Source organism: Natator depressus, chromosome 27 (assembly GCF_965152275.1).
Source record: "Natator depressus isolate rNatDep1 chromosome 27, rNatDep2.hap1, whole genome shotgun sequence".
In the NCBI taxonomy this organism is placed as follows: domain Eukaryota; kingdom Metazoa; phylum Chordata; order Testudines; family Cheloniidae; genus Natator; species Natator depressus.
The window spans coordinates 3,129,380-3,153,928 of record NC_134260.1 but is presented as its reverse complement, the minus strand read 5'-3'; the positions used below and the strand labels follow the sequence as shown (position 1 = coordinate 3,153,928).

General features: G+C 46.4%; 1 protein-coding gene across 4 annotated transcripts in view; it reads right to left on the bottom strand.

Moving 5' to 3' along the window:
• NSF (N-ethylmaleimide sensitive factor, vesicle fusing ATPase) overlaps window positions 1-24,549 on the bottom strand; it is a 181,488-nt gene that overhangs the window by 54,125 nt on the left and 102,814 nt on the right. For all 4 annotated transcript variants that reach the window (XM_074940980.1, XM_074940979.1, XM_074940983.1 and 1 more), the window contains exons 10-12: window positions 23,561-23,726; window positions 21,936-22,010; window positions 19,464-19,651 (exon numbers count right to left, since the gene is read on the bottom strand). In XM_074940980.1, coding sequence (XP_074797081.1) covers window positions 19,464-19,651; window positions 21,936-22,010; window positions 23,561-23,726 — 429 coding nt within the window. The remainder of the gene's footprint in view (window positions 1-19,463; window positions 19,652-21,935; window positions 22,011-23,560; window positions 23,727-24,549) is intronic.

Genomic DNA, 24,549 nt, shown 5'->3' with positions numbered 1-24,549 from the left:
TTCTGGGTCCAGTGTTGTTTAAACACTTTTATTAATGACCTGCATGTACGTACAGAGAGCATACTGATCAAATTTGCCTACGACAGAGAGTGGTTGCCAACGCTTTGGGAGTACAGAGCAAAAATTCAGAGGGATCTTGATAAACTGGAGAACTGGGCTATAGACAATAAAAATGAAATTCAGAAAAGACAAACGTAAGGTGCTACAGTTAGCGAAGAAAAATAAAATACACAAATCCAGAATGGGGGATAACTGGCTTGGCAGCAGCACAGCCAAGAAGGATTTGGGAGTTGTCGTGGATTACACCCTCAACATTAGCCAACACTGCAATGCTGTTTCAAAAAAAGCAAATGTAATTTTAGGTTGCATTAACAGAGGATAGCACATAAGTCACGGAGGTGATAATACCACTAGTTAGGCCTCAGCTGTACTGTGTCAAATTTTGGTCACCAATGTATAGAAAGGATGTACAGAAACTGGAAAGGATCCAGAGGTGAGCAACAAAGATGATCAAAGGGATGGAATGTAAGCCATAGGAGCAAAGGCTGAAGGAAATGTATATGTTTAGTTTGGAAAAGAGGAGATTAAGGGGGGACATGAATATCATCTGTCTTCAGATACTTGAAAGCTGCCCTAAAAAGATGGGGAAAAGTTGTTCTCTTTTGCCACAGAGGGCAGGTCAAGAGGCAATGGGGTCAAACTCCAGCATAGCAGATTTAGATTAAATCTCAGGAAAAACTTCCTAACTGTAAGAACAGGAGGACAATGGAACAGATGCCTAGGGAGGTTGTAGAAGATCCTTCTGTGACATTATGTCCCGTATTCTTCATAGAGATAATGTTATTATATGAATATGGCATAATTAAGACATGTTTTATACAAAATGGTATCACTGGAAAGGTTATGATGTACTTACTATGATTATCCAGGTATCATTTCTGTATCTGAAATTAGGAATATTAACTATGTAACAATTACAACTGTGTTTACACCTGGGGAATGCCCACCAGATAGTAGGCAATCAGCCTGCATGGGCCATTAGGGAGAACAATAGGATTTTGAAGTTGCTAATCTCTCACCTTCCTGAGAAACTTCCTCGGATGCTGCTTTGACACTACAGGGTCATGTGATTATGTCACCTGGTACTGAACCCCATCAAACTGGGAAATAAAGGATTCCCACCATATGTAAATCCTATTTAAGGCAGGGAAGTGAGTTAATCTAGGTCGGTTCTTCACTGAATCCGCACCCAAGATGACTACTGAAAACACCTGATCTGGGGAAGATAGGACTGGACCCAGGCTAAAAGGTGTCTGGCCTATGAAAGGAATATCTGGAGTTCTAAGCTGCAACCAAGAGCAGTTTGCCTACAAGAAACTCTGCAACCTACTTAAAACAACATTTAGGGTGAGAAATTACTACTTGTAGCCAGTTTCTTTAGTGTACTAAGATTAGTTTGCATTTTTGTTTTATTTACTCAGTAATCTGCTTTGAGCTATTTGCTATCCCTTATAATCACTTAAAATCTGTCCTTTGCGGTCACAATTTGGTGATTCTTTGATTTTCCATTTGTGGAGAAGATATCCACACCTTCTGTGCATTGTCCAAATGCAACTGGAGTACAATCCACTGCCTACAGAGAAGGCAAAATCCTAGGATTTCTTTTGTTGGATCTTCAATCAGGTCTTTGTTTGGGACAGACAAGCGGCCCACAAGCCAAGCCAGCGAGTGCTGGCATCCTTTCCATTCGCCTGTAGCATTGACACGTGTATCCAGAAAGGCTTCACCGATTTGAGCAGTACACTGGCGGGTGGCAGTGCACTGAAGCTTTGGTGTATTGGCAGGTCCGGAGCAGCCAGGACCTTAATTGTATTCTTGGACCACTGCAATGCCTCTCCTGATGTTGGCTGGCACAATGCTCTCCAAAACTGGAAGCAACAGTATTGGTACTGATTTGAGAGAGCCACTAACAATAGTGCGCGCGGCATTCATTTCAGTGTCAACGAGATTGGTGTGGAGCTGTTGCGCCAAATTGGCATGCAATACTCTGCTGTTGGCAAGACCAGAGCTTGTACAAACGTTCAAAACATGTGTACATCACATCCCCAGGATGTGCCAGCAAGCTTCTGGATGATGTTAATCCTTTTCTTTATCTTCTTTTTGGTGTTGCCAATAGCTCAGCATCCAATCGAGGGAAACCCCAAGGTACTGTGGATTGTGGTCACGTGAAAGAGGCAGACCACAAAAGCCCACTTTCAGCAGCACTTTGGCCTCCTTGACATTCAAGTGGAAGGCAGAGACAAGTGTTTTCAAAATATTGGGTTTCAGTCACCAAGCTTTGAAATACATCTCAAGTATCTGGAGATGGTTGTTCATGACCTTTTCTGTGGCCTCCAGAGAGGGCACTTGTGTTTCTAGCACAAAGTTCTCTGCATAAATGAATTTATGTGGAATGACATGACCACAATGTTTCTGGTATAGAGACTGAACAGTGTGGGCATTAAAATGGATCCCTGTGGGAGAACGTTGTTCAATCTCCATAATTTACTGGCAGATTTACCAAGGGGAACAGTGAATCTCCTGTTACTCAGCAACCCAGTGATGAGTCTGTTGGTGATTGACATGGGAAAGCTAATGATAACTTCAGCAGGAGACCTTTGTGCCACACAGTACTGTATGCAGAAGAAAGTCAATGAAGGCTGCCACTGTTCTTAATTTTTGCTGGTAGCTGTATTCTATGTAGCTGGTTAAGGCCAGCACCTGGTCACAGCAGTTACAACTGGTTCTATATCTGGCTTGCTCGTTGGGGACCACTTGCTCCAGTGTTGGCTGTAACCTCTGAAGTAGGAGCTGCTCCAACAGTTTATAACAACTGCAAAGGAGAGAGATGGGCCGGTAGTTTTTGGATTGGTAGCCTCTTTTTTGGACTTCAAAATGGTTATGAACTTGGCTACCTTCTACTCTTTTGTTATTATCCCAGATGATTGGATGTTGCTGGAGAAGTCTGCCAGTCACCTTCTTGCCTTTCCTTCAGGAATTCCAGATATATTCCATCCATTCCTGTGGCCTTCCTGGACTTAGTGTTGGAGAGACCCTTGTCCACTTGATCTATTGTGTAGGGGGCAGAAAGGGGTGAAGACAACTGGCACTGGTTCAGGGTGCGATAAAGTTATTTGTGGACTTGCTGCCTGATGTTTTTATCCATCAGCACACAGGAGTTGGAAATTAACTGTGTGAAGATAGCATCTGCACTTATTTGAGGCGGTTTGTATACCGCTGGAGCCGCACTGTCTAAAAGACAAAGGAGCTTCCAGGCTTTGCAGCTTGACCTTGTGAATTCTAGCGCATCACTGTTTCAACACCACCTTATTCTTCTTGCTGAGTTCAAAGACTCAAGCAATGCTGTTGTGGGGGAGAAGATGACAACCTTCACATGGTCTCCCCTATTACATGCAAAAGCACAACAAATGTCATCAAATTGGCAACCAAACATCCTTAAGGGACCTCCCAGTCAGAAATACAACAGCAATAATGGCCCATGTCAGGGCCAAACCTTCGTTCAAATAGGCCCACTGCTGCAAATTACACAGCTCAACATCAAGGGTCTGTCTAACGCGAAGTGTGATTACACAGCAATGATCCTGAGTACTTAAAACATTGTGTCATTGCACTACAAGAAACACACCTGGAGAGTGAAGGCCAAAAATCGAAGATTACCAGATATGCCCTTGTATCTGCAAGCCATCACCCCAAATATGCACTTGCGATGCATGTAAAATATGAACTTAAGGATTCCATCCAGGTCATACCTATTACAAACCCCTACTCAGTCACCATCAAGATTGGCGATCTGACAGTCAAAAACATGTACAAGTCACCATTAATGGAACAGCTATGTCCAGCATTACCAACACCAAGCCATCCTATCATCCACGTCAGCGATTTCAATAGCCACCACAGCCCACGTGGCTATAAGAACTACCATGCTGGAGAACAGGTAGTATCCTGGGCTTTCACCGAAGACCAACATTTCTCTACGATGCCAAATCTAGCGGCACGTTCCGGTCAGCCCAATGGAGGAAGTGCTATACTCATGACCTTTGTTTTGTGTCATGAGACATCAGTGGCCACCCAACACCATCCACAAGGTCGGTTCTCAATGACTTTCCCAACAGCCAACACCACCTGGTTGTGATTGGGTAGGCCTACAAGTTCCACTTATTTGATCCCTTCCAAAACTGTGCTGGAATCTACTGTCTGCTGACTGGTCCTACTATGTGGTGATTGTAGAGGGCTCGATAAATGGGAGCTCACCATATCCGGCTCATGACCACTGCTTTGTAGGCCTAATAATATCAGCCAACAAACTGAACATTGCCATGGGCTTCAGAAAAGCATTCACTCCACACTGCAGCAGAAAGCAAAGGCAGATGGTGTGCCCAATTAATACATTCTATGGGTATTTCTCCTTAGCAAGTTCCAAAAGCAGGGTATTACATCTTCCCTTCTAGTCACTGCTTTTAATGTTTATAACTTCAATAGTTTTAACAAACACATTGAGGGAGATTTTCCAAAGAGCTTAAGTGACGTAGAAGCACAAGTCACATTGATTTAAAAAAAAAAAAAAAAGAAAAGGAGTACTTGTGGCACCTTAGAGACTAACCAATTTATTTGAGCATGAGCTTTCGTGAGCTACAGCTCACTTAAGCTGTAGCTCACGAAAGCTTATGCTCAAATAAATTGGTTAGTCTCTAAGGTGCCACAAGTACTCCTTTTCTTTTTGCGAATACAGACTAATACGGCTGCTACTCTGAAACCACTGATTTTAAATGAATTTGTGCTCCTAAATTATTCAGGTGTTTTTGAAAATTCCAGCCAGTATGCAATGTTTGCTCTCTATTTTATGTTGTGCAATATTTATAAAGGGGCAATAATATGGGGACAGAATATTTAGGCACACCACTCTACTGCAAATTGTTTACGCAAAAAGAACACAACAATTATTCACAACTACTATGTTTTCAAAGAGAAATTCTAAGTAGCAAATGCCCGACATTTAGTTATGAACATGAATGTGCTGCTGGGCAGCTATCGCATGTGTATGTCTAAAAGAATGGCCAAAGGCTTTTCTATTCAGCCACTATGTCATTTTTTTTCTGATTGACTTTCCAAGTACTTCCATTTGCATCTATTTTCCAACCAAGTTAATAAAAAAAACCACGTATAACTCTACAGCCCTCTCCACATGGACACACAGGCTGGCCTGAACAGAATACACTGAAATACCCTACAGCCCCCAATCCCAGCTAGGGGTTCAAGGAGTTAAAAGGCTTTAACTACGTGGTGATGAAATAAGAGTTTAAGGAAGCTGTTTCACTGGCAAAGGGATAAGATACATCCTGAGGCACTGGACTGATCCCATCTGGACCACAGAGAGAAAAGGAAGAGAGAAGTTGTTAATGCCTCGTAGCAACAAATTAGTTTCACTGACTGACGGTGCTGAGCAAGACACCAGCCTCTTTCTAACCTGGCACTTAACAACATGGAGGCAGGTGAACAGATATGATAAATCTGCAGTAATGTCTCTATAAAACAACTGCAGTGAAGGTCTCTTCTTGGCAGTGCAAAAGTCAGATTGATTTTCCTGTAAGGCGGTAAAGCAGCAAAACCTCACCCCATAGGCACAGAAGATGCAGTTCTGTCGCTCTGCCATCTCATTTTAGTCTTACGATACTTTCTTTGCATGAAGAAATTAAGCGAGGCTGACAAGTAAGAAAGGTGCAGCAGAACATAAGCATATGATTTAAAGCAAGAGATCAATGGTTCTCGGTAATTTTATAGATCAAAAATATTTGTAGTAATACGTATTAAGTTGAGATTCTTCTTGTCTGAATTAGAGTCCTAGGTAGATTTCACCTTAGATGGTATTTTGTAAAATGCATGTGCATTTAAATCACACTCTATGTAGCACTGTTTATGCTACCAGGGAGTAACTCGAGCACAGTCATCAGAAATAGTAAAAATGTCCTCCATCCCTGGAACAATTATATGAGCATCACACCAGCTACAGCCAAGCTCACGACAACTGCAGACCATACAGAGAAGATTAGATCAGGTGAAAATGCCAGAAAACACACTGATTTTAGCCAGAACTGTGGATGCTCAGCTCCAACATTATAGTTCCAAAAGGAAACCAGAACCTTCAAACTCCCCTTATTGAGGAGCTTTGCATCTCACTCCAGCAAGTTCTTTCTACAGGCAGAGAGAAGACGGGATTGCAGCTTTCATTCTGCTTGGAATGGCAATGATAAGCACACAGATTTTTACACTGGTCTGACCGTGAGTGAACCTTACACAGGCCTGACCATGCTACTTAGACTTTTCAGTTTTCCCTAAGCATTGAGCCTGTTATGATGAACCTAGCTGTTTGCAGAGAACTTACTAGAGGAAAGGGTCAGAGTTGTCAAAAAGGTTTAACCGCCTTTTAAGTGTCTCTGAACAATAGGTGAACTTGTCAAAGTGAACAGGTCAGAAGACTGACAATAGCTCAGGAAAAACATCTCTGGGAGATGAATCTGAGAAAATGATACTGGAAGATCAAGCCTTCTAAAAATACCAACTGCTTTGAGTTAGTTTTCCAGACCTGAAGAAGAGCGCTCTGTAAATTCAAAAGCTTGTCTCTCTCAACAACAGAAGTTGGTCCAACAAAAGATATTACCTCACCCACCTTGTCTCTCTTACTGCTTGAATGGCCATTTATACTCCCTTTCTGCCTATCAATGCTTAGCTTGAGAACCCTTTGACAAAGAACATGCATATGTGCCAGACTGAAACAGACTGTCACAGGTAACCTTCAAAAGTTATAATTGAAGAGACAATTTGAAACCTTCATCAGAACAACTGGAACTTGTGCAGAGGTCTGAACAATTTAAGTAATTCAGCCCTAGGATAAGGATGACTGCATGGGTCAGCTATATCTGTGTGATAAAGAGTAACTAAATTTAAACATAACATGTCCAAAAAGAGAACTTACATTTGATGCTTGATATTATTTGCTTTTTTGATCTAAAAAGGAAAAACAGTCAACACCTTTATACTTTAACATCGACATGTCCAGTCTCAGGGGTTAGAGTCATACTGATGAGAAGAATGGACTGATGAGAGGAATGGAGGATCCAATGAGTCCTTTCTATCCCAAATTTTTAATCTCTTAATACTCTTCAGTCATAAAGCTAACTGCAGGTTCTAATACACTTCTAAAACATTCTCTACAGTTACCGATTGCAAGCTAGTTTACAGTGGTTCTAAATCTATAAGGAATTCTTGCTGGTGAGAACCCCCCCAATGAGTTTGACCCAATGAATCCTCATCAGTTTGTCCCACTAATTACTCCTCAATTCGACACTAAGCATGAAGAAACCCACTGACACTCCCTCCCCCACTAAAGAAAATTGACTGATATGGCTTTTTATACTCTGAACTTTAAAAGAACCCCTCGGTGGGTTTTTACATCATAGCTTGTTCTGATTGGATGCGGGAGCCTCTTTTCCTATTCAATACAACATCTCCAATAGAGATACATGGTTAGCTAATACAGCCCAGAATTCTCCTCTGCTAATAACCAAAGGATTTGTTTAGCTTACATGCAAGATGGCTTTCTAAGAATTATACATTATCTTAAAAGAATTATACATTATCTTAAAATACAAATGGAGAAAGCAAAAAGGCTTTTAAACACCTTAGTTTCTTTCTAAAAAATCAGAGCAGTATGTGTCAATGTAAAAGGCCCTCCCTTTTCATTATATTCACACCATCTTTTGGTCACTTGGGCAAAGAGTCGGTGTCTTTCAGCCTACACCTGTATGAGCTAATAAATCTGTATTTCAACACTATCAAATATCAAATGGCGCTTTTTACATTTTGGTTAATTTCCTTACCGTCTTAAGCTGACATTTCACGGTCCTTATCTCTCTAGTTAAACGCACAATGACCTTCACAAATCACAAACACTAAGAGCAGGACATCCTCATTTCATTCTGAAATCCTATATGAGGAGACCATTTATAAACACATTATGGATGCCGCAGAAATCTACATGCACTTAGGCAGCATTCAAGTGTAGCTCTGCTCTGAAATGGTATCACCCTATGCAAAAGGAATGTTTACCACTTTTTATACTTGTAAGAACAGCACAACTGTGGGGAAATGGACTGGATTCCACTTCTTGTGCATCATCAGAATTGTTTAGTAAGTTGCTATCACAGTTACACTTGTGCAAGTCCACCGTCACCAAGACTGAACAGATGTCTCTGAGGGCCTAGCCTGGCCTCTGGAACCTTTACTATTGATGGTGCACAAGGAAGAAAGAAGCCAGCTTGTCTCAGATCCCACTGGAGTCTGCAGATCTGACTGTTGGTGGGGACAGTGGATGGGACAACTTTCTTCCTTGTAGACTGAAAACATTTGATTATTGAATCAGTGACACACAAATAACGTGGAGTCCTCCGACAGCATTTTACAGTCATTTCTCATCTGCAAGTTCCGCTAAGTCAGTGAGAGTTGGTGGAGTGCCCTGCAGGCCCTAAGTGAGGCAAAGGTCTCATGCCATAATGCTCAATGGTATGTCAAAGAACTGGTTCATATGAGTCTTGGTTCTGGAATTTATCTCTGAACTGCAGAGATAGCATGTGCCCAGCCATGGGAAGGAGGTAATGGCTTATGTCATACTCTGACAAAGTGCTGATAAGATCTAAAGAGACTCCAGCCCAGGCCTCCTTCAGATATGTGGAAATGGTTTGATACAGGCCTAACACAGCATGTCACATCTTGGCCCTGCCTGCCTCTGGAAGGACACCAGTCTGTTGTGAGAGGATCCAACTGCTGTATCTCTCATGTTCCAAAGTGCAACTGGCTGTGGGCAGAACTGAGGCACTATTCCTAGCACTAGGTCTCTAAAAGCACAGATCTCTTGCCTGCACCCCTTCCTTGGGATGTGGGGCTCTGCACCCCAGCTGCCCAGACCTTGGAACCAGTGCCAAAGTCCTCCGAGTCCCCAGCTCTGTGGGCATTCTGAGCTTCTTGATTAACCCTTTCAGGACAACATGGCAGGCCAGTGAGGAATACAGGCTTAGCAAATGGATTTCTTAACCACAAACACTTTGCTCTTGAAAGCACTCAAGAATTATAGAGCTTTGAAAAAACAATTAATACTGAACACAGCCCACCCTCTGTCTGATCTCACACCTCCTGTGAGTCCTGGGTTTTGTCAGCTTCCATAGGCTAGGCAGCCCTTTGGTCCTCCTCTCTCTTTAGCCTGGTCCCCTTGTGGTTGGGGCCTGCCTGCCTTCACAGCGAACCTTCCTCCCTTGAATATACTCTCAAGTTATCGGGCTCAGTACAGGGATAACTGGGTGAAATGTAATGACCTGTGATCATGACATGAGAGACTTCATGATTCCATTTACATGGAATGTAAAGTGTACCCTGTTTGGAGATGCCTTACTGCCCTCAGTGTGCTTCTTCTCCAGGAAGAAGGGTGGGAGAAGAGGGTGAGCATCTAAGCAATTGTCACTTAGGCTGCTCCATAAGTTGATCAGCAGGGGCACTCAGTGTTCCCAGCCATCCAAACTCAACCAATTCACGAAGAATAGTTGCTTGCCCTACAGTAACTGTCATTCTTCTAGATGTTGTTAGCGTGGATCCCGCTGTGGGTGCGTATGTGCCTCATGTACACGAGACTGGAGTCTTGAACTGCAGCGTCCATCAGGGCTGCATACCCACGTGAGAGCATGAAGGATGGAGCAACTGCATCCCTCTCTGTCCCCTTGCAATTCGAAGCCTGAGGATGCCAAAAGCAGGGACAGAGGGAAGGTTGTGGGATCCATACTGACTATAACTCCTCAGAGAAGGACAGTTATGTAGGGTTCAGCAACCACTCTCTCTCCAAGTATATGTCAGTGTAGATCCCACTGCAGGTGACTGTCAAGAAGTAACCCCTCTGGATGGTGGGATGAGAAGCATCAGTTGCATGAGTCAAACAATTTTATACTGTTCTCCCGAACTCCGCATCGTCCTTTGTGGCTAAGTCCAACACAATGTCTGACAAAGGTTAGTGGTTAACTCCACAATGCAACTGGCTTGCAGATTTCAGAAACTGACACATTTCTCAAGCAGACGTTAAGCAGGAGAAGTACATCAGCCAACTGGCAATGTAGTCAGATTCAGTGTGTTACCCACTGAAAGATTTTGTTTGTGATGAAATGGCCTGGCCTTTGGAATGGCCAGCAACAAACGGAAACAAATGGGAAGGCAATCTGAACAGTTTGGTTCTGTAAATGTAGTAAAAAACAGGGCGCTCGAAACATCCAGTTTGTGTAAATTCGTCTCTCCCAGTGTAGAGTGGGACTTGAGAAGAAGACAGACAAGTTACCTGATTGTTTCAGATGGAATTCTGAGACCATCTCAGGAACAAAACTTAGAGTGAGGTTTTAACACCACCTTGTCTCTATGATCTACTGTGTAGGGGGGGAAGTCAGCCATGAGAATTTGAGTGTGCTTCTATCCTAAGCCGCTTGAGCGCAGCTTAGGATAGAAAACTGGGAGAAAGATGCCTTGGTTAACGTGAAACTGGGAGATGACCTAAGGGAGGAAAGCTGGATACAGCCTGAGCTGAACCTTGTCCTTATAGAACACTGTGTAAGGAGGCTCTGATGTTAAGGCCTTGGGCTCAGACACCCTCCTGGCTGACATTATTGTTACCAGAAACACCACCTTGTATGAGAGAAACAGTAGATAACATGTCGCCAGTGATTTGAAAGGTGGCCCCATTAACCTGGAAAGGACCAGATTGAGGTCCCAGGTCAGGACCGGCGGTCGAACGTGCAGATATAGCCTGTCGAGACCTTTCAGGAAACAACCGGCCCTCCATGCCTGGATGGAAGGCCAAAATGGTGGCCAAGTGCACCTTTACTGACTACCTGGACAGCCCCTGCTGCTTAAGGTGAAGAAGGTAACCCAGTATGAGGGGCATGCACATGAGAGTTGGACGGTGTTGTGCCAGGTAGGTAGCCCTCGTGGAAGGTTTCCTACTGCCAAGGAGGACTTGTCTGACTGGGTCCGAACAAGTGAGCTCCATCGGGTTCAGACACGGAGTTTCCATGCCCTGAAGTGCAGTAATTTGAGGTTAGGGTGCTTGAGACAGCCGTGATCCTGAGTTATCAAGTCCGGGAAGAGCAGCAAGGTGATTGGGGCTTTCCAGGAGAGATGTGTACCAGTGCTGAAGCTATCAATATCACTGAGGCCTTGTCCCTCTGAACTTTGAGGAGCACCTTGTGAACAAGAGGAATTGGAGGGAACGCATCTGCGATGGAGCCGGGGCTGTGATTCAGGAAGGAACAAAACTGCTGACACTTCCTGTTGTGTTGCATGGCGAACAGGTCTATCTGGGGAAACCCTCACTGTTGGAAGATGAGGTTCATGATATCTGGGCACTGAGACCACTTGTGGCCATGGAACAACCTGCTAAGATAATCCGACAACTCGTTCTGCGCTCTAGGGAGGTACGATGCTTCCAGGTGTATCAAGTGAGCTACGCAGAAGTCCCACAGCTTGAGGGCTTCCTGCCTAAGGGGAGAGGAGCATGAACTCCCGTCTGTTTATATAAAACATCGCTGTGGTGTTGTCCATCATGACCGATACACATTTCCCTTCCAGATGCAACCAGGAGGTCTGGCATGCCAGGCGGACCACTCTCAGCTCTCGGATGTTGATGTGAAAAGAGAGTTCAACCTGGGACCAGAGACCTTGTGTCCTGAGGTCTCCCAGATATGCACCCCACCCCAGCACATCTGTCACCAGCGAGAGGGATGGCTGAGGTCTAGTGAAGGGAACTCCCGCAACCACCACCTGTGGGTCGAACTACCACAGGAGGGACTCGAGGACCGGGTGGGGAAGAGTGAGAACCTTGTCCAGATTGTCCCGAATCGGCTGATATACCGAGGCCAGCTATGCTTGGAGCTGCCGGAGTCCGAGCCTGACGTGCTGTACCACATAGGTACAAACGGCCATGTGTCCCAGAAGCTTTAGGCAATTTCTTGCTGGAACCACGAATCCGGAAGGTACGCCCTGGCCTGCGTGGAGTCCAATACCACCCCTATAAACTCTATCCGCTGAATGGGGGACAGAGTTGATTTTTGCACATTGAGGAGAAGGCCCAGTTGGTCGAACGTTGTTCTCATGAAGTCAACTTGCGCCTCCACTCCCACTGCCTTGATCAGCCAGTTGTTGAGTATGGAAACACCTGGAGGAATGCAGCGACGACTGCCATGCTCTTGATAAACAGTCAAGGAGCCACTGACAGGCCGAACAGGAGGACTGTGACCGGGTATTGATTGTGGCTCACCATGAACCTGAGATACCTTCTGTGGGACGGCGTGATTGAAATGTGAAAGTAAGTGTCCTTAAAGTCCCCTGGATCCAAGGATTGGATGATGGAGAGGGACACCCTGACATCAGCTCCCACCCACACCCCACCCCACCCCCACTCTGCACAGCCAGCAGGAGGGTCCCAGGAGCAGCTGCAGGACGGAGCAACGTCGGGGGAGGGCAGGGTGGATTTGATTTAAATCATGATTTAAATATCACTAGTCAGGAAGACTCAATTTAATCATGGATTTCTACATAAAAGTGCATTCTTGTTGGTTGTTATAACCTTAATACATATTCTTCACAACTCAGAGATAGATGTAGGTTTCATTTTTAGAAGGAACACATCATACATTTTAAAGTGATTTATTTTGAAAACTTTTCAGATTAGTTTTACAGCTATATCAGAAAATGAATGATTGTTTGGTTATTCCATTTACCAAAGGTAACTGAAGCAGATATTTATGAAGTCACTGGGAGGTAAACTATCTCCAGTTTAATAGGTTAATCATTAATATTTGGAGGATTTTCTTGCCATGCTGTATTAGGAGGAGAACATCACCAGACAAACATTTAAATTGTTTTATTTAACTAAAACAATGTTAAGTATTCTGGATTTTTTTCTTCAACAGCAAACATATATTTTAACAAAACAAGCACATGTCCCTCGCTTCTCACATTTATCTCCAGACTTCTTCTCCTTGTCCAGATCTATTCCGGCCCCAACAATCTTCTATTTTTTGAACTTTTCGAAACTTTGCACTTTTAGAGAGAGGTAAGGGATCGACTCTGTGTACACAAATTTGCAGAGGGACAATTGAGTTGAGATCTGTTATTTCTCACCTCTATATATTTAAAACATTTTTTGCTGTTAACAAGCATGTTACCTCTGGAGAGACACATCCACAGTTTAAGAACTGCAAAACTAAGCATCTCTGATGGTATCTTCTAGACTGAGCACTGAGTCCCATTGGGTAGATAGAAAGATTAACCTAAATAATCTATACAGAAGCCCTGGAACTCCATAAGATTGGGTCCCTAATCCATGAACTATTGGAACTCATTTACAAAACTTTTCTTAAATATATTGTCTCATACTATAGAATTAGAATTTATAATCCCTATTCCATCATGAGCTATCTTTGAGCTTTAATGTATCTTAATTAAAACTATCTTTAGATAGTTTTTTTCCTCAAAAAGCATTTTATCAAAAAAGTCCGATTTAAATAAAAAAATCCAATTTTTTTGATTTTTTTAAAAAAAAATAATTGATTTTTATCCACCCTGGGGGGAGGGCACCTGAACACATCTGCCAGCTGTCCGCGCTCTGCTACCAGCTGGAGATCACTTAAACCTCTCCTGCACGGTTGCCCAAGCGCGCAGCTTACAGGGAACACAGGCGCTCCCGCTGATTGGCTGCGTCTACTACCAGGGAGCCTGGCGGAGGGTGGGTGAACAGGTGCCCATAGCCCTTCGAGGGAACAAAGTACCGACGCTTGTTCCTCTTTGCAGCTGGAGGCAAAAAGGCAGGGGTCTGCCACCACGTCTTATTGGCCTCACTAAGGGCAGGTCTTCACTACCCACCGGATCGGTGGGTAGTGATCGATCTATCGGGGATCGATTTATCGTGTCTCATCTAGACGTGATAAATCGATCCCCGAACGTGCTCCCCGTTGACTCCGGAATTCCAGCTCACAAGAGGCGAAAGCGGAGTCGACAGGGGAGCAGCAGCAGTCGACTCGCCGCCGTCCTCACGGCCAGGTAAGTCGACCTAAGATACGCCGACTTCAGCTACGCTATTCGTGTAGCTGAAGTTGCGTATCTTAGGTTGACCCTTCCCCCACACACACAGTGTAGACCAGGGCTAATTGTTTTAATTAGTGGCAGGGCAATGTGGGAGGGGCCCAAGGGAGCAAGGATGTCGACCATGAGGTCAGCATCTTCCACCACCTTCTCCGCCTGGATCCCCAGGTTCTGTGCCACCCTCATAAGCAGCTGCTGCAGCATCTTGCTTTCCTCCAGGGCCGGGGCCACTGACGCGTCCACCACAACCTCATCACGTGAGGACGAAGCCCTGGCTGGCAATGGGTACTGTTCCCTGCCCTCAGCACTGAGGTGGGTCTCTTGACCCCCCAGTGCCCCAGCACAGTCACCGACATTAGGACTGGCACGGTCACTACCAGTGGTGCCGCGGTCGTCATAGAATCATAGAATATCAGGGTTGGAAGGGACCTCAGGAGGTCATCTAGTCCAACCCCCTGCTCAAAGCAGGACCAATCCCCAGTCAAATCATCCCAGCCAAGGCTTTGTCAAGCCTGACCTTAAAAACTTCCAAGGAAGGAGTTTCTACCACCTCCCTAGGTAACGCATTCCAGTGTTTCACCACCCTCCTAGTGAAAAAGTTTTTCCTAATATCCAACCTAAACCTCCCCCACTGCAACTTGAGACCATTACTCCTTGTCCTGTCCTCTTCTACCACTGAGAATAGTCTAGAACCATCCTCTCTGGAACCACCTCTCAGGTAGTTGAAAGCAGCTATCAAATCCCCCCTCATTCTTATCTTCTGCAGACTAAACAATCCCAGTTCCCTCAGCCTCTCCTCATAAGTCATGTGTTCCAGACCCCTAATCATTTTTGTTGCCCTTCGCTGGACTCTCTCCAATTGATCCACATCCTTCTTGTAGTGTGGGGCCCAAAACTGGACACAGGACTCCAGATGAGGCCTCACCAATGTCGAATAGAGGGGAACGATCACGTCCCTCGATCTGCTCGCTATGCCCCTACCTATACATCCCAAAATGCCATTGGCCTTCTTGGCAACAAGGGCACACTGATGACTCATATCCAGCTTCTCGTCCACTGTAACCCCTCGGTCCTTTTCTCCAGAACTGCTGCCTAGCCATTCGGTCCCTAGTCTGTAGCTCTGCATTGGGTTCTTCCGTCCTAAGTGCAGGACCCTGCACTTATCCTTATTGAACCTCATCAGGTTTCTTTTGGCCCAATCCTCCAATTTGTCTAGGTCCCTCTGTATCCTATCTCTGCCCTCCAGCATATACACCACTCCTCCCAGTTTAGTATCATCCGCAAATTTGCTGAGAGTGCAATCCACACCATCCTCCAGATCATTTATGAAGATATTGAACAAAACCGGCCCCAGGACCGACCCCTGGGGCACTCCACTTGACACCGGCTGCCAACTAGACATGGAGCCATTGATCACTACCCGTTGAGCCCGACAATCTAGCCAACTTTCTACCCACCTTATAGTACATTCATCCAGCCCATACTTCTTTAACTTGCTGACAAGAATACTGTGGGAGACCGTGTCAAAAGCTTTGCTAAAGTCAAGAAACAATACATCCACTGCTTTCCCTTCATCCACAGAATCAGTAATCTCATCATAGAAGGCGATTAGATTAGTCAGGCATGACCTACCCTTGGTGAATCCATGCTGACTGTTCCTGATCACTTTCCTCTCGTGTAAGTGCTTCAGGATTGATTCCTTGAGGACCTGCTCCATGATTTTTCCGGGGACTGAGGTGAGGCTGACTGGCCTGTAGTTCCCAGGATCCTCCTTCTTCCCTTTTATAAAGATTGGCACTACATTAGCCTTTTTCCAGTCATCTGGGACTTCCCCCGTTCGCCACGAGTTTTCAAAGATAAAACTGTCGATGCTGTGGCAGCTGTGTAGCTACTGCCGGTGCCCCCAGTGCCGATAGTGTCAGATCCAAGGCTGGCACCGATTGGCTTCGGAGTGGTGGAGGCACAAGCAACATCGAGATCATTGACGCGGACCTGGAGTGCGACCTCTGGCTCTGGTGGAACCCCCAGGGCATCCAGAATGGCTACTGACCTGGCCACAGTGCCAGGTAGGGCTATCTGTTGTGCTGGGACTCAGACCTTCTGCCCCTGTTGGAGTGGTATGACTCCACCTCCGACTCTGAGGACTCCAAATAGGAAGACCACGGAAGAGCGCTGCCGGCAACCTGCAACAGGGGCTGGGGGACCAGTGTGGCTTCCCCGCATGGGTGGAAGGTGCCGGAGTGCGATGCCTGGGCGATGGTGAACACCGCCCCATCATCGCCAGCTTGCCCCTAGAAGACACCGAGGGTCGTACTGGGGCTGAAGGCCCTGGTGATCTGTCCCACCTTGGAAGGGAGGATGGCACCATGAGCTCCATCAAGTTCCTGGCCGCCTCAAACGCCTCCGTCGTGGATGGAAGCTGCAACTCACAGCTCCGATGGACCAGGGAGCCCTGAGGGTCCGGAATTAACTGGTCCCTGCGGAGGCAGGAGTCAATACGATCCTAGTTGGTGGCAGGGCTGAGCGGGCATGACCCAACACGGGTCTCATGGAGGCCGGCTCCTTCGGTTTTGCTGGAGGAGAGCGGCCCCTCTCCAGCCTCCTCTTCTTTTGGGGCACCGGCGATTGAGAACGGTGCTGCCCCATGGCCTGCGCCAAGACCTGATGGGTGGAGCCATGACGGTACTGACAGCCTCTGGCTGAGTCCTTCCTTGGCGTTGGCTTGTGCACCACCGGTACCGGTGCACTCTGCACCGACAACTAGGTGCTCCGGGTCAACTCTGCCGACCCAGGGTCCGAGTGCGGATGGAGCGCAGCTTCCATCAAGAGGACCTTAAGACGCTGGTCTCGGTCCTTCAGAGTCCTGGGATGAAACCCTCTGCAAATTCTGCAGCACTCCTTTTGGTATCTCTCCCCCAAACACTTCAGACAAGAAGTGTGTGGGTCACTCCTGGGCATCAACTTGCCACAGTCCTCCCAGGATTTAAAACCCGGGAACCGAGGCATGCCCGGGTGCCGGAAAGAGCGTTTGGGGGTTGGGGGAACTTGTAGAAATTAAACTTACAGGAAAAAACCTATCGAAACTAACTATTACTACTAAACTATAATAATAACTATATACAAAGTACGAAAGCCACTGCTAGAGTGGAGATGCTTGCTGAAGAAAGAGATACAGACGTTCTGGCTAATCGTCACCGGTGGTAAGAAGGAACTGAGGGAGTGGCAGGTCGGCAGGGCCCTATATTGAGCACCATGCACGCACGACCCCAGGGGGCGCCCAGGCCAACATGACAGATACTGCTAGGGGAAAAATCTTCTGGTTGCCATACACATGGTGCACACACACCTAATTGCAATCAACACAAGCAATCACTTGAAGAACAACAAAAGTTCTGACACTTGGTGTGTCCTTGGCTGCAAACAGATCGATCATGGGAACCCCCCAGTAATAAAATACTGGCTCTATGAGGGACCTCCATAGTGACATCTCAGGACTGGCCATGGATTATTTGCTCAGAAAGTCTGCCACATTGTTGTTGACTCCTGGGAGGTGAAGAGCTATTGGGGTTATCCTGTGAGAGTGGCACGAAATCCGGAGTTTGATGGCTTCCAGACAGAGCGGCTTCTGAGCAACGGCCTCCTTGTTTGCTTGTGCAGTGCACCACAGAAGCATTATGCGTCAGGATCTGCACTGCTAAATTTTAGAGGACAAGCAGGAACACCATAGAGGCCAGACTGGTGACACAGTTTCAGGATATTTATGTGCAATCTCAAGTCTTCTGGGGATCCTTTGCATTTGCTGCTGCTTCAGTGCACAGGATATCTCTGGTTCTTCCGCTGGGGTGTAACTCAGACCCTTGAAGGGCTTGGCCACCGGTACCACTGCTGTAGTCAGTACCGAATCACTAACCTGCCTTCTTTCCTGCACACCATACAGCAAATAAGCTTCTCTCTTCAGACATGGGGTCTTCAGAGAATTTGGAGGCTTTGCCTCAGCAGAGTGATGTTTAGAGTCCTCCTTTGGGGGCGGGGGGAGGGTGTGTCCTATGTGGTGCTTGGAGCTGTGCTGAGGTAGCCAGTGCCGAAGTAGTCTGTGTCAAAGACGTCAGCATCATCTTCAATGCTGCATTCCCTCAAGATCCAGGAGCATTGTGTCTGGTTGAGGAAGCACTGACTCATTATTTCTTAGGCTCTGGTCTGCACATTTGTGTTTATTCTGGGTCAGAAGTGATCTGCATGGACTGCTCCAGCAGATGTAGCTTACAGCCCTGGACTTGAAAGTCCTAATAGAGAGAGACCAGCATGCACGGCCCTGGCAAGCAGAGCACATATACAGGATATGGCTCTATCCCAAGTAGAACAGACATCAAAACGACGTCTGTCTGGGAGGGGAATCAGGCAGTCACAGGGGTCAAGGTTTGATCCCTGATGGCTTCAAGTCTGCCCTAAGGTGTGGGATTTGGACAATAGCACCTCACCATGCTGTGCACGGGTGTTGGGATGGGAGGGGGGCTGCCAAGAAATGTTTGTGGGGGTGGATGGGTGTGTTTTTAACATCCAATATAAAGCAGTGGAGAAGATGAAGTTTTTCACCAAAATTGTGAAACACATTTTTTAAAGCTCTGAAGAAAGTAACAGGTCAGGTACTCACTAGGTTCACCTTGTTCCTTGGGGCGGCAAGACAGAACCAACAGGGGGTCACAACCCCGCCGCCCCTTATTGCCCTCACATGGGGAACAACAAGATACTGGGCATGTGCGTGACTATGAAGAACACTGCTATTCAAAAGACTGATCTCATGCCCATGAGGCACACAGGCATCTCCTAAGGGATCCACCCTGATACACACTGGAAGAATTTCCATTAGCCCCAAGGATTACTCAAACACACACAACACCCTGCCTCCAGACCATTGTAATTAGTTAACCGCTTTCCTTTCAACCTTTTTATGAATCTGTTGATGCACCTGATTCATCACTACGCCAGTTCTCTTGCATGTTCATTCAGGGCCACATGATAGGCATTTAGGGGACACGTGCTGGAGATGGAGAAATAGACATATTTTGTCCATATGAAAAACAATGACGTTCATAACTTGGAATCCATGTGAGATCCCCAACTCCTGAGGTATGTAGAGGCTCCATTATACACCCGGCACAAAAAAAAATCATACAAGTGAACCAATTTCACAGCCATTCCTTTTGTCTATTTTCTGGGTGGGGGAATTTATGACTGACCTTTATGTGTCTGTTCATAGCAGTAGACTGTGCCGCTCGCACCAGACCCTCTAATTCAGCACCACTGAAGTTTTTGGTCTCCACAGACAGTTCTTTAATATCTACATCTTCAGACAGCAGCTGGTGTTCCCGCATCCTTGCTGTGTGGATATGAAGAATCTGAAGTCGGCCCTTCTCATCTGGTAAACCTGAGAATTGTAAACAGAAAATGTCAGTCCTTGTCCTCTGCTGTCTCAAAGCAGCAACTTCAGGACAACAGTGTTCCTGGCAGCCTCTCCTTACAGCTCCAGCATGCAGCTGATTGCTTATCTCCATGAGCAGCCTCCATTCATGTATGAAGTAGGATACTTTACAGTGACTTTTATCAGAGAACCTCAAAAAACATTAATGACACCTCAGCCCCCCTGTGACTAGGGCTTGTGGACATGACCACTGAGTTCGCAGCAAGCGAGCGTGTGAATGTACCCACATTAGATGCCCATATGCACCCTGCTGCTGTGCACTAAAAGCTCCCTAGTGCACTTGAATTCACTGCCATTTCAAAGTGTGGTAGATCAAATCGCATTACAGAATTTTTCTTGTGCAGCAGCAAGGTCCACACAGACACTTAGCGTGTGGCAAGCTAGTGCAGGGTAGATTCACATCCCAGCTTGCTGCAAACTAAGTCTAACAAGCCTTTAGTCAGAATTATCCCCCATTTACAGATGGAGAAAATGATACACAAGGTTTAAGTGATTTGGTCATGCAGCAAGTCACTGGCAGAGAAGGAACTCCTGTATTCAATTCCTGAATCCCAGTTGCCACACGTCACACATGCAGGCAGGCTGCCCTCATGCATTCGGCGGGGCTATGGGCAAGCCGGGGAGTTTGGGCTATAATTAAGGCTGCATGTCTGTCTTTTGCAGAGGCCGGTGCAGCTGGCTCAGGGGCTGCCCAAACACTCGGACAGCCCCAAGGACAGCATCAGCAGTTTGGGTGCGGGAGGGGGCTCAGGCTGTGTCAGGGGGTTGGGGTGTGGGGCGGCGCTTACCTTGCGGGGAGGGCTCCCCAGAAGCAGCCAGCATGTCCCTGAAGCTCCTAGGTGGAGAGGCCAGGGGACTCTGTGTGCTGCCCCTGTTTGCAGGCCCCGGCCCCGCAGCTCCCATTGTCTGCACTTCCCAGCCAACAGAAGCTGCAGAGCCTGAGCTCGTGGCAGGGCAGCATGTGGAGCCCTCCTGGTCTTCCCTCCCCCTAGGAGCTGCAGGGACATGCCGGCCACTTCCAGGGAGCTCGCGGAGCTGGGTAGGGAGCCTGCCAGCCCCTCTAACCAACCCCCCCTCAAACCCAGTAGGGGTCCCGTGCAGCATCCCCTCTAATTTTTTTTACCCATGTGCAGAATGAATTTTGTTATGTGTACCAATATAGAGGTGACGTGTGACACATCACCTTCCCATTAGTGCACATAACAAAATTCATATGGTGGGGGTGGGGCCAAGGCATTCGGAGTGTAGGATGGGGCTCACGGCTGGGGCAGAGGGTTGGGGTGCAGTCTCTAGGGTGGGGCCAGAGATGAGGGACTATGGGTTGGGGTGCAGGGAGGTGTGGGCTCCAGCTTGGGGTGCGGGCTTTGGGGTGGGGCCAGGGATGACAGGCTTGGGGTGCAGGCTGCCCTAGGGCTACGGCGGGAAGAGAGGACTCCCCCCCAGCAGCACCTGGGCTAGGGGGTGAGAGGCTCCTCTCCCTGCCACAGCAGCTCTGGACCAGGGCTCAGCTGAGGCGCCTCTCCCCCAGCCACGGCAGGTCCAGGCAAGGCTGAGTTGGGGCTGGGGAAGGGGCGCCTCTCCCCTGCCTGCAGCAGGTCTGGGCCATGTGAGAAGCATCTCTCCCCGCTGCAGCCCTGAGCGCCTGCTCAGCGCTTAATAGGCTGTTGTGAAGCCGCACAGCTTAGAGGGAACTTAGGTCCCAGGCTGTGTGCCACCACCGCCCGCCCCAGCACCTGTGGACCAAGTTTTAGTCAGGGGTATATAGTACAAGTCATGGACAGGTCACAGGCCATGAATTTTTGTTTACTGCCCGTGATCTGTCCATGACTTTTACTAAAAATACCCATGACTAAAACGAAGCCTTAGCTACAATTCATCCTGGCTGCCACAAGGGGCTACAGTCGCATCTGCCAAACAGGAAGACAGGTGGCCTCTCCACCTCCTCTCTGGCTGTTCTCTGCCATTTGTTAGGATTCCTTTTGTTCTGAGAGCTCTAAGGAATAAGGTCCTGCCTACCTATACCTGCCCCCAAGGGAATCTGTTGTCAATCCAATGCCTTTCATTGGCACTAAAACTATACTTTTGAAAAGCAATATTTATGATTGTATGTAAATATACAAGCTAATTACATCATTTACATAAAATGTCACACATGGAGCTGCACAAAACTTGGCACTTATGCACTGCAGCGATAGACTATTGCCTACTGAGCACCAACTGGCCGGCTTACCAATCTCCATTTTCACCTCCAATCTCCCAGGTCGCAACAGGGCCTCATCAATCAGGTCTGGTCTGTTGGTCATTCCTAATTATAAAGGTGAAGTCAAAAGAAGCATTAGCTGAGACTAAGTTTCTAACTATCATCTGAATGTTAAATACAGCCTTGTAAAGTCAAGGAGAAGATTTTGAGAGAGAAAATAAGAGGACTATTAAAAAAATCGCAGCACTTTTGGAGGTCTGTGGGTTGTCAGCAGCCAGGATTGAACCTAGCATCTCTGGATCTAAACACAAGATTTCCAATTCCTGAATTACAAGACCCAGCTCAGTTAGCCAAGGCTGCAACAGACTCACCAATCTCTGTCTGCCAGGTACCATTGGAGGGGGACAGAGCACCGCACTGACTGGGTTACCCATGCTCCCCCACAAGACTGAACACAGGAACCCACAAGGCTTCTGGTGTCTTGGATTAGCCCAAATGGAGGCCTTTAAGAGCAAGGAAAACTAAAGCAAGCTGACATAACTAAAGACTTACTAGAGAACCGATTAGAGGGACATTCAAAAGTAACACAATACTAGTGCTCACGGTTTAGTTGGCAGATGCGCTATGGTATGAACAGGCTCTACAGGAGGGGCAGGCAACCTATGGTACGTGTGCCAAAGGCGGCACGCGAGGGGATTTTCAGTGGCACTCACACTGCCTGGGTCCTGGCCACCGGTCCCGGGGGCTCTGCATTTTAATTTAATTTTAAATGAAGCTTCTTAAACATTTTTAAAACCTTATTTACTTTACATACAACAATAGTTTAGTTATATATTAAAGACTTATAGAAAGAGAACTTCTAAAAACATTAAATGTATTACTGGCATGCGAAACCTTAAATTAGAGTGAATAAATGAAGACTCGGCACACCACTTCTGAAAGGTTGCCCACCCCTGCACTACAGACTTAATGCTCCTCTCATTCTTGGTCTCTCCAAGCTTACGAGGGTTGAGGCACACTGGTGGAGAAAGGCAGGGAAGCTCCCAGTGCCCCCGTCTGGCCTGTACCTGCCCTGAGGATGGAGAGCTTTGTCAGGACTAAATTCACACATAAGACTGCCGCTGAAATCCTCCGATTTCAAATGCTGAAGCCAAATATTTCGTTCCCATTCTGCCAAGACAGCCCCACCCCAATTGTTTATCATTTTATGGTGTCTGAATCACTAAGTCTCTCCTTTTAAGCACTGGGTTCTTAAGCCAATCTTTATTTCATTGCTCTTTACTTTGACATTCTTGCCAATATAAGTTCTTTCTTCTTGTGCATTTTATCTTAAAATAGAGAAACAACATTTCTTCCCCTTTGTTAGTAAGACCAGCAATTGGAGTCTCTTACATTACACTACAGTTTTCCTTGGACAAAAAGCCGCAATTCTGGGCATAGCTCATTTGAATAAGTCCAGTTTTTGTTTCCAGAATGCCTTGCATCAGCCCAACTGGAGTTATTTGTCATCACATTCTTAGTGTGATGGGGTTTTGCAGCTTCTATTAGAGCTAGCACAGTGGGAGGGGAGGTGGATAACACACATTTCCAAACCAAGGTATCCTGCCTGACCTGCATTTTTAGAAACCGCGGCATCACACTTGAAGTTTTCATACCAATGACCAGGATGTTATTTAGCTGCTCCACCCCATCGATTTTAGACAGCAGCTGATTAACGACAGTATCATGGACCCCAGTGCTGCCCGCCATGCTCCCTCTCTGCTTGCAGATGGCATCAATTTCATCAAAGATTATGATGTGGAGACCACTGTTTGCCCCAAGCTATTGGAAAGAAATAATATAAGAATACTCCAAGTTATCAATGAAATTGACCAGACAAAATGGCTAATATTCTACCCTTTCTTGGCTCCTGCTGGTGAGAGAACACAGACATTGGCATGTTTTTATCAGTGATCCTACAAAATGCTGTGTGGCAGACACCCTGTAGGTCAAGTCCTTAACTTTCCATTGCCTGGTCTACACTGGGATTTAAAGGAGTGAGAACATGTGTTAGTTAACATGTGCTACCTCATTTTAGGTCTATATGAGGTCATGCGTTAAACTGGCTGAGTTAAATTTAAGGATCCCCCTTGGCTTTAACTTGACCACTTTACCACTTGTTAAATGCAGCATGTGCCTTGTCTACACGAGAATTTTAAAATCTGTTAGCACATGTTAACATAACTTCTTTAAGTAGTAGTTTGAACAAGGCCCTGGATACCAGAAGGCCTTTAAGAGGAGTAAACATTTTTGTCACTTAGGGATTTTTTCTTATTTTCCTCCATATTTGAAATTCTCTAAAAAAGGGCACAGGCTGCCATCCTAGTCTGACCACATTACAAAAGCATAAAGCATTTACACTCCTATGATTTCAGGTGCTTTACAGACATATCAGCTCCCCTTGTGTGTGCAAACAATGGGGTCATGGCACTCCTTGGGCTTCCCTATGTGCAAATGCCTCAACACAGTCTAGAGCAGGAAAATAGTCAAAGCAGACACTACCTTGGTGGCTTATGGGGAGTAGGTGTGTCTATATACTTCACCCAAACAAGAACAAACAGGTACATGTCAGTTCTGCTCTCCTGGACCATGAGCTAGATAATTA